Source organism: Daucus carota, chromosome 2 (genome assembly GCF_001625215.2).
Source record: "Daucus carota subsp. sativus chromosome 2, DH1 v3.0, whole genome shotgun sequence".
NCBI lineage: Eukaryota > Viridiplantae > Streptophyta > Magnoliopsida > Apiales > Apiaceae > Daucus > Daucus carota.
In genome coordinates, this window is record NC_030382.2 from 11,636,744 (window position 1) to 11,646,467 (window position 9,724).

A 9,724-nucleotide genomic window follows, 5' to 3' on the forward strand; every position below is an offset into this window, starting at 1 on the left:
CATGCTTCTTTCCTCCACCCTCCAGTTTTCCAAATTGGGAAGAGCCAACATTTTAAGCCAGCTGAGTTTTGGGAAGCCCGCAGCAGTGACTCTTCGGAATTTCATATATTTACTTTCGGATAGTCTATAAAGATATATTTAAAATATTTTATTTCTAATATTATAAATATATTGAATACATGTGAGTCGACTCTACTGAATTTCATATATCTTCCATGTTTAAAAGCATCCGATTGTGTTTTCCACGGCCTTACTAAATCTGTGTTTTCCATGTTCAAATATCTTGCAAGATTTTCAAAGATATATTTGCCTGTAAAACTACATACTTCTGATGAGAAAGTTCATATCATGGTCAATTCTGCATATGGTCCAATGAAAAACATGATAGCCGTATATTCTGTCAGCTGCTTCAATACCAATCTCAAAATCTCTTCATTTCATCAATTAAAATATGGTTTTCACCCTTTTTTTAACAGATTTACTATTTATCCAATATTCTGGAATATTTATTTATTGAATTCCTATTTGTTCAAATCAAATGGATTTTAATAACTACTCCCTCCGTCCCAAAATAGTGTCACATTTGGTTTTGTGCCGGTCAAATTGACTAAAGTTTGACTAAAATTTATTAATATTTTATCAATTGACAAAATAAAAAAAAATATGTCACCGGAAATAACTTTTAATCTACTTTAAGATGTAATTTTCAGTTTTTTAAAATAATAAGTGGTTGACTTATAATATTTGGTCAAAACTTAGTCGATTTGACTAACAAAAATAGAAATGTGACAACTATTTTGAGACGGAGGGAGTATATAGTAATTAATATTGTTGTTCATACAGAAATTGGAAACATAACATTAACAACAAAGGACTTGCATAATGCTACTATACAGTACTCAAGCAATCAAACTAACATATACTATGTTGCTTAACATTGGTTTTATATTTGTAATGAATAGTGCAATATTAAATATCATGGAAACCAGAACACATCAAGGAGAACTGGGAAATGAGTAATATTAAACAAAGTGTAAAACAAACTGAACAATAACATACAGAACTGGGAAACTGCTACTGTACTTGTGACAACCCGGGTCAAATCCCGAGTCTTTTTCGAAAATCGTGTCAAGTCCCGAACTCCGAATCCGAAAATAAGCCGAAATAAACTGGCTCAACTGCAACAACTTGGGTAATCCACAAGCCCACCACAGACTCCCAGAAGATCATGATTTATTGGTGCAATTAGTAGTAGTATTTAAGTTTATAAACTGAACTAAAGTCTCCACACGACTTGATGTGGGACTGGGGTGTTAGAGTACTAATGCTTTCTCTATTTCATTCGGTTTCTCCGGAGCACCCAATTGCCCATTTGAACATCAGGGACATGAGCGATTCTATAAAAATCAGGCCCCTGTTCACCGTTGACCATGACGATTCTATCTAAAAAATTCCGAGGTTTAGGGTTCACTCTTAGTATCTGAAGGGAGCTGAGATATTCGAGTCCTTGTGGAAGCTCCTCCAACTCACGGCAATTAGAAATGGACAATTCGGAGAGAACATGCATGCTTCCTTCCTCCACTCTCAAATTTTTTAATTGGCGAAGAGTCATCAGAATAAGCTGGGTGAGTTTTGGGAAACTCGTAGCTGAGCACACCATCTCTTTTCCTTGATATGCCTCATCCAACAACAAATTCCTCAAATTTGGAAACTTCCCTAGCGCAGCCATTGGATCTTTTTTTTGGTATGACTTTGAAAGTGTTAAGCTGGTGATACAAATCAAAGAAGCAGTAATGTGAGTATTAATAAGTTGTTGCTGCTTCTCAAATAATTCTTCCACTTCTGGGAGCTTGCCATATATCGATAATTCCTGAAACTTATCATTCCAGAACAACTGTCTTACGATATCTGGGCGATAAAGCAACCCATCTTCAGAATATATATCAACAGTAAGGGCCACATACAGGAGACCTGAAGTTGACAAGGCCAATTTTGCAAAGTACATCAGCATCTCATCCACATCGTCAGGACTTCCGCTTACCATTAGCCTTAGTCTTTGAAGATTGGTTAATTTTGGTAGATCCTTAACCTCACACCACTGAGTATCAAAATTCTCCAATATCTCTAATTTGCTCAACCCATTGTTGAACCGTAATTTCAGTTTCTCCTCTAATGTGCCCACCCACGTTGGAAGATACAAATGTATCAACTTCCCCAAGGTACCAATTGGCTTTGGTGAAAAAGAGTAACCCATCTTATTCCCGTTTTGATCTAGTTTGAGAGTCTGTAGCAGCACCAATTTTTGTATCCATGGAAAATTCACCAAGTTCGACTTCCTTGCACTAAAATATCTTAAGTAAATAAGGCTGCCCATCTCACTACCAATATCCGTACCAAAATGGTTATGGATAACACTGTGTCGACCAAGCAAAACACCATCCAGACACAAGACTCTTAGCAACCTATAATTGGCTAAATGTGATCCCAGTGTTTGTGTCAAAATGCGATCATCATTAAGTAACATTGATCGAGTGCTTCCATATCTATGATCACAATATTGACCTACAAGTTTGCGAGTGTAAGCAAACTTGGATAGATGCAAACCATTTCCATCTTGAAGTTTAATTTCATTGAGAAAATCTTCTGCTTTTCCCTGGGATACTGATAGGTCCCTCATAAGATCATGAAGAGAAAAACTTTTCAACTTTCTAAGTAAATACTCCGAATCATCAAATCTCACTTGAACCATACTCTTATGTAACAGTTCCCCCATGTAAGATTCAGCCACTTGCATCATTGTTTCTCCTACCCTTTTGTCGCTGGATAGTATTATCCCTTCCGCAATCCATAACTGATACAAGTTTTCTGCCTCTATCCATTCATCTTCACTGAATTTGCCCAGATATAGAAAGCATGACTTTAATTGAGGGGGCAATTCCTTGTAACTCCGAACTAATATGTCGTTTAACTGATTTTGCTGATTTTCTCCCAATCCCTTCCCTTTCTTTAGGGATGATAGACTATCATTATACACCCTCTCCCACTGTCTGAGCGAAGGTTTTGTTACAAGTATACCCCCCAAAATCACAATAGCCAATGGAAGACCACCACATTTTTTAACCATTTCTCTTCCTATTTCTTCCCTCCTTTTAACATCTTCCATATTATCTGTAGCATATGACAAGAAAATTTAAAAAACATACATATATATAAGCTAACATGATTTTACTGCTAACAAATAAAGGCATTGAAGGGGAGAACAATACATATGACTTGCCAAGATGGGGAGAAGGCTCTTAAGAACAAATGGGTCTACAGGTTAAATATTTGGACAGAAAAAAGGATTAGATTTTGATTAAATATTTTCTTTAGTTGTTAAAATGTTACTAATAAGAGTTGTTCTTGATTTTAGTTGCTTGCTTGAATTTAGAAATAGAAGAAGTAGTATTATAAAACAACATTTTCTCACGATGATTTAAAGGAAAGGAGCAGCAAGCAGGTTTTAAAGTCTTGTGTGAAAGCTTATTATACATGTAAACTGGTCAGTGGCGGAACCAGAGGGGGGCTAGGGGATGCTAGAGCCCCCACTAACCTCAAAAATACAGTGTATATTTTTTTTTCAGCCCCCGTTGAATTTGTGATGTCAATATAATTTTATTAGCCCCGCTGAATTATAAATGTCATAGAGAGGGACTTAATATAAAAGAAGAAAAAAGAGAAGGCACTTAGTCTAAAGAGAGTCTAATTAACAACTACATTCAAACAGATACACTCAGAGCAACTAGATCATGCAAACTGTATGATGCATGCTGAGTACTTTGTACATTAGAAAAATAATATAAAATATAGTTAAGAGGGAAAGTGTACGTGCTCCTCGTTGTTGAGGAAGCAAATAGAGCTCTTAAGTTCTTGAAGAGGTGCTAGGAAACATAGAGTTACTATTTTGTATTGGCTCTTTGGATCCTAGAAATTAATTTTCGAATTTCAATAACTCAAAACTGGTCTGCCTTGCACAATTTTATTCAAAGGATTTCTCTTTACTAGACTTGGAGTTGTTGCCTTATCAGCGTAACAGGATGGAAGATGCATGAATGACTGATATTATTATGATATATATTGAGAAAGCTATTTATGCAAGTATAGATGACGAAATATTTTTCAGCCCCCCCTGACTTTTAGTCTTGGTTCCGCCACTGAAACTGGTGCAAAAAGTTTACAAGTCATTTATGTCAAGCAATGGTTATAATAACAGAATGACTGCTGATCATGTGTATTGTATGTTGACCATATACTGGGTTTTGGCCATGATGTTCAAAATTTTGAAAAGTTAAAGAAAGAACTGAGCACTCTGTTTTGGAAATTGAAGTTTCTGTTCTTGGACTGTAGATGCATCATGTAACTAGGATATATATATGAAACACAATAAATGCCAGTAAAATATGTACCTAGATAATATCCTTTGGGGAGGGCTTTCAACCGAAGTAGCTCCCAACTCTGATCAGCACTTAGACATTCTGGCTGGTATATGAAACCTCTCGGATTTACATGCTCAGCAACCTCAACATTACGGCTTGTAAGCATTAATTTGCTTAGAGAGCCTTCAGCTGTGAATGCAGCTTTTAAAGAATCCCAAGCATCATTTGACCATATGTCATCAAGGACTATCAAGCATTTCTTCTTTTCCTGGATTTGTAGCAGATTTTTCACTAGACTGTCATCATTCATAGCAAGAATTTCTTCTTTCTTCTCATGGTTGAGACATACAAGAATTCGTTGCAAAACCTGTTTTTTCTCCCACTTTTGCGAAATAGAAACCCAAGCCAAACCATCAAAGCAAGCCCTAATAGTGGAATGATTGTATATCTTTTCAGCGAGGGTCGTCTTACCCAGGCCTCCCATTCCACAGATAGAGACAAGCGGGTGAGAATCATCACTTTCTTTGACCAAATGTCCCACCAAGAGATCAACAGCTCCCTGAAATCCCACAAATATCGGTGGTTCAACAGTAGTGAAAGAGTGGAATCTCTTTAACTTTCCCGCGGTCCCATATAAGGAATTTGATGAATCAGCGGATTCCGAAGTTGATTTGATTTTGTACTCCAGAAAGAAACCGAACAGGGGAGACATCTTTCTTTGAATATCAGTGATTCGTCCTGAAAACTTCCTTGTATTCATCCACTGGATTGTTTTTCCAGGGGATGAAATGGCTTTGACCAGAAAGCTTTCGACAGCATGCTCAGCACTATAGGCAAGATGCAGTACCTCCGCAAGCAAAATGCGGATTTTGTCTTCATCAATCCTTGAATCAGCATCTGGCAAGAATGTCTTCATCCTCACGAGCTCGGTCACCACTTGTTGAATTTTACCTTTCACTTGGTGAAGAAGTTGAGGTTCCTCAATCAACAAATCAGTGATCCTTCCCACAACCATGGACACAATTGCTTCAGCCATTGCTTTGTTGTCTTGCTTGACAGAAATTACAAATGTAGTTGAAATGTAGAGAAATTACTAATCACAGTGGACTTCCATATAAATCTGAAAAAATCATTGACTTTGTTGTATTTTATGAGCATGTGGGTGCAAAGTTCAACGATGGATAAGCTCATCATAAATAAAGACATTATGACATGTAGATTTCAAGTTTAGGTGATTAGCTGGTGGCTATATAATATGCAATCAAAAATAAACAAAAGCCAGTTGGCTTTAAGGGTAGGTTGTATCAGAATGTTTACTTCAGCAGCATGTTTTCATATACTTTATAAATTGAGTATACAAATGGAGGGTTCTTGGACACCACTTCTATCACCAAAATATACCAACAAGCACCACAGCTACTACTACCACTACTATTTCCGTCTGGTATATTAGTGATCCTCTGCCTACAACAATCGGCACAATTACTTCATCTATTTCTAGAAGGGTCTTTCCAATAACGACTACTTTTAGCACTACCACTACTATTTCCGTCTGGTATATTAGTGATCCTCTGCCTACAACAATCAGCACAATTACTTCATCTATTTCTAGAAGGGTCTTTCCAATAACGACTACTTTTTCACTACCACTACTATTTCCGTCTAGTATATTAGTGATCCTCTGCCTACAACAATCAGCACAATTACTTCATCTATTTTTAGAAGGGTCTTTCCAATAACGACTACTTTTAGCTAGGTGACAAATTTTTATTGGTGGAGAATTCTGTGTACACACGAAATCATTATTACTTGGAGCCAGAATAAATATCAGCTACATAATGTTTTTTCCCCCTCCGTAGTTGAAATGCATAGATCTAATGATTATTCCCTCCGTCCCATTTGATTGTACATACATTTTTTTTCAACTGCTCGACACACAATTCAATATTCTTGTAAAATATAGCTCTGTAACTTAAATTTAAGATTTTTTTCTTGAGAATTTAAAACTCATATTTACCCTTTTTTCTCTTACTCCCGTTAGTGATATTTAACGGAGCCACACTTTTAAAAAGCGGAGCCAAAGTGTGGCCATCTTTCTGAGAATTTGAAACTCCGGCCAACGTTTTGAAAATCGATGTAAACTTAGGCCACAACTTTGAAATTTATTCAAATTTTAATTCAGGAAGAGAAAATCTTAAAATAAATTGCACAACTATATTTTACAAGAGCATTAAAGTAAATGCCGCGTCGCCGTCCTCCAATGTATACTATTCAAGGGGACGGAGAGAGTAGTAATCTTAGTTGACTTTCGTATAGATCTGACAAGACAATAATATGACACATTATTTAATGAGCGTGGGTGCACAGTTGAACACTAAATGAGCTCATCGCTGTACAGATTACGCTGTACAGATTACAATGCATCAGTTTGTAGGTTGTTATGAGCATGAAAATGCAAAGTTGAAGTTCAGCTACTGAAATATGATATCCAATAAAAAACAGAATCAACATGAATTTGAGCATTTGTGTATTTTCATGACATTCATGTTAATTAATATACTTTCATTCTCGTACATTTATTTCTGGTACATTCGCCATGTTGAATAATATACTTTCATTCTGATCAAACCTCCCTCAAAAACCTCAACTTTGAGATTAGTAATCTTAGCTGACTTTCTTCTTGATCGGAGAGAATACTGACACAGTATGTTATTCTAAGAACGTGTCGATACAAAGTTGAACAATCGATGCGCTCATGAGTCATGCCTGTATAATACACTTATTAAAAATTGCAACTCAGGAGGCGAGTTATATCATACATTCATACTCCAGCAGAATATTCCCTTTAGATAAATTCAACACAATAAATGCCAGTAAAATATGTACCTAGATAATATCCTCTGGGGAGGGCTTTCAACCGAAGTAGCTCCCAACTATGATCAGCACTTAGACATTCTGGCTGGTATATAAAACCTCTCGGATTTACATGCTCAGCAACCTCAACATTACGGCTTGTAAGCATTAATTTGCTTAGAGACCCTTCAGCTGTGAATGCATCTTTTGAAGAATCCCTAGCATCATTTGACCATATGTCATCAAGGACTATCAAGCATTTTTTCTTTTCCTGAATTTGTATCAAATTTTTCACTAGACTGTCAACATTCATAGCAAGAATTTCTTCTTTCTTCTCATGGTCGAGACATACAAGAATTCGTTGCAAAACCTGTTTTTTCTCCCACTTTTGCGATATGGAAACCCAAGCCAAACCATCAAAGCAAGCCCTAATAGTGGAATGATTGTATAAATTTTCAGCGAGAGTCGTCTTACCCAGCCCTCCCATTCCACAGATAGAGACAAGCGGGTGAGAATCATCACTTTCTTTCACTAGATGTCCCACCAAGAGGTCTACTGCTCCTTGAAATCCCACAAATAACTCTGGTTTAACAGTAGTGAAAGAGTGGAATCTCTTCAACTTTCCCACGATCCCATTTGAGGAATTTGATGAATCAGAGGATTCTGAATCTTTCTTTGAATATCAGTGATCCGTCCTGAAAACTGATGGGAAAAAGTGACCACAACGGCAACAACTAAGTGCGGAATTAACCTTCGTTGGACAATACTTATCCCTACTTGTATGAACCTTCGATGAAACAAACAAGTAAAGCAACAATGAACAATAAACAAGACACCAAGAATTATACGTGGAAAACCCCCTCAATGAAAGGAGTAAAAACCACGGGACCGCAGTCCACCCAAACAATTCACTATGACAAATTATATGGGTGATACACCAAGTTCTTCTCCAGATAAAACTAGAGGAATACAATCACCTTCACACTCTTGGAATAACTCGTCAAGAAGTATGGAACCAAATAAGCAACAAAAGAACAAAGACCCACGGCTAGGTTCAGCTTCTCCACGGCTCTTTAGCTACTGCCCAGCCCCTCAAATACACCTCCGAATCCGATCTCCACCGTTCAGAATTTAGATATCGGTGTTAGGAAGATGCTGTCCGAAATTCAGGACGATCCGACCGTTGGAACTCCGGGAAACGCAAAAACAAGGCAGCCAGCGCAACCAGAAAATTACCTACGAATTTTCACTCAATTTCTCTCCTTTGCCTATTTTCTCTCTTGCTTATTTTCACAAATATCCTCCTATATTTATATATAGGGCTTCCTTTATTTTTATCTCCTTGTGGGCCAAAACAAGGGTAATCCTATTGGGCTTTTAATCTCATAGGTAGAAACTAAAACCCAACAAAAACTTCCTGGTATTCATCCACTGGATTGTTTTTCCAGGGTATGAAATGGCTTTGACCAGAAAGCTTTCCACAGCATGTTCAGCACTATAGGCAAGATGCAGTACCTCCGCAAGCAAAATCCGGATTTTGTCTTCATCAATCCTTGAATCAGCATCTGGCAAGAATGTCTTCAACCTCATGAGCTCGGTCACCACTAGTTGAATTTCACCCTCCACTCGGTGAAGAAGTAGAGGTTCCTCGATCAACAGATCAGTGATCCTTCCCACAACCATGGACACAATTGCTTCAGCCATTTCTTTGTTCTTTTGCTTTACAGAAATTACAAAATGTAGTTGAAATGTATATAAATTACAGAATGTAGTTGAAATGTTCTTTTGCTTCATATGTACAGAAATTAGTAATCATAGTGGACTAGGAACTCTAACAACTTACCTTATTTTATGTGTAGTGTTAGCAACTCTAACAACTTATTTAAGTTTACTAGGAATCCTTGCCCGCTGCTTCGCACGCGGGGTAGGAATCTTTTGTAATCCTTAATCATGCTTACTTAAAATGTAAAATATTTCTTTTTGATATCCTCCGCCAAATCCTTCCCGAATCTTCCATCCTTTCTAAATCTCTGCCAATGTCTTTTAAGAGACAAAAGCAACAAGAAAGATATGTTTAAGTCTACATCATAACAAGCTCAGCCTGTTAATGAAGGCAGAATAATAAAACACATATAAAATCGTAAGAATCTTGTGTGTTTGAAAGTCACAGCAACATAGCTTAAACTAGCTCAAGATTTTTCAGCTGTGAATCGGCTTTTATTAAATTGCAAGCATCAGTTGACACATTTAATATTGCAGACTACCACTATATTATAATAAGGGTTTGTCTAGTGTGTGCCCATGGGCACATGCTAAGCACTAAAATCTATGAATTTGGATGATTTTAATTGGTGTGGTTGTTGTAAATGCAATAGGGTCCACCATTACTAAAGGGTGTAAGCCAATCAAAACAAGAGAAACCTATGAAATTTTGTGCTTATTGTGTGTCCATGTGC

General features: G+C 37.0%; 2 protein-coding genes across 2 annotated transcripts; both read right to left on the reverse strand.

Moving 5' to 3' along the window:
- Positions 1–903: 903 nt before the first annotated feature.
- Positions 904–5,598, reverse strand: LOC108207055 (protein RECOGNITION OF PERONOSPORA PARASITICA 7). The gene is made up of 2 exons (XM_017377521.2): positions 4,446–5,598; positions 904–3,168 (listed from the first exon to the last, which is right to left on the reverse strand). The coding sequence occupies exons 1-2, from the start codon at positions 5,449–5,451 to the stop codon at positions 1,334–1,336; spliced, it is 2,841 nt and encodes a 946-aa protein (XP_017233010.1). The 5' UTR covers positions 5,452–5,598; the 3' UTR covers positions 904–1,333.
- Positions 5,599–6,823: 1,225 nt separating this feature from the next.
- LOC135150359 (putative disease resistance protein At1g50180) lies at positions 6,824–8,994 on the reverse strand. The gene is made up of 2 exons (XM_064086623.1): positions 8,672–8,994; positions 6,824–7,949 (listed from the first exon to the last, which is right to left on the reverse strand). The coding sequence occupies exons 1-2, from the start codon at positions 8,970–8,972 to the stop codon at positions 7,261–7,263; spliced, it is 990 nt and encodes a 329-aa protein (XP_063942693.1). The 5' UTR covers positions 8,973–8,994; the 3' UTR covers positions 6,824–7,260.
- Positions 8,995–9,724: the final 730 nt, after the last annotated feature.

What these genes read in the sequence shown, in the direction of transcription:
- LOC108207055 (XM_017377521.2), bottom strand. Translation starts at nt 5,451, where the DNA reads ATGGCTGAAGCAATTGTGTCCATGGTTGTGGGAAGGATCACTGATTTG. An exon ending in CCCCAAAGGATATTATCTAG is followed by an intron (nt 3,169 to 4,445) that starts GTACATATTTTA and finishes CATATGCTACAG; the next exon opens with ATAATATGGAAGATGTTAAA.
- LOC135150359 (XM_064086623.1), bottom strand. Translation starts at nt 8,972, where the DNA reads ATGGCTGAAGCAATTGTGTCCATGGTTGTGGGAAGGATCACTGATCTG. An exon ending in TACCAGGAAGTTTTTGTTGG is followed by an intron (nt 7,950 to 8,671) that starts GTTTTAGTTTCT and finishes CGGATCACTGAT; the next exon opens with ATTCAAAGAAAGATTCAGAA.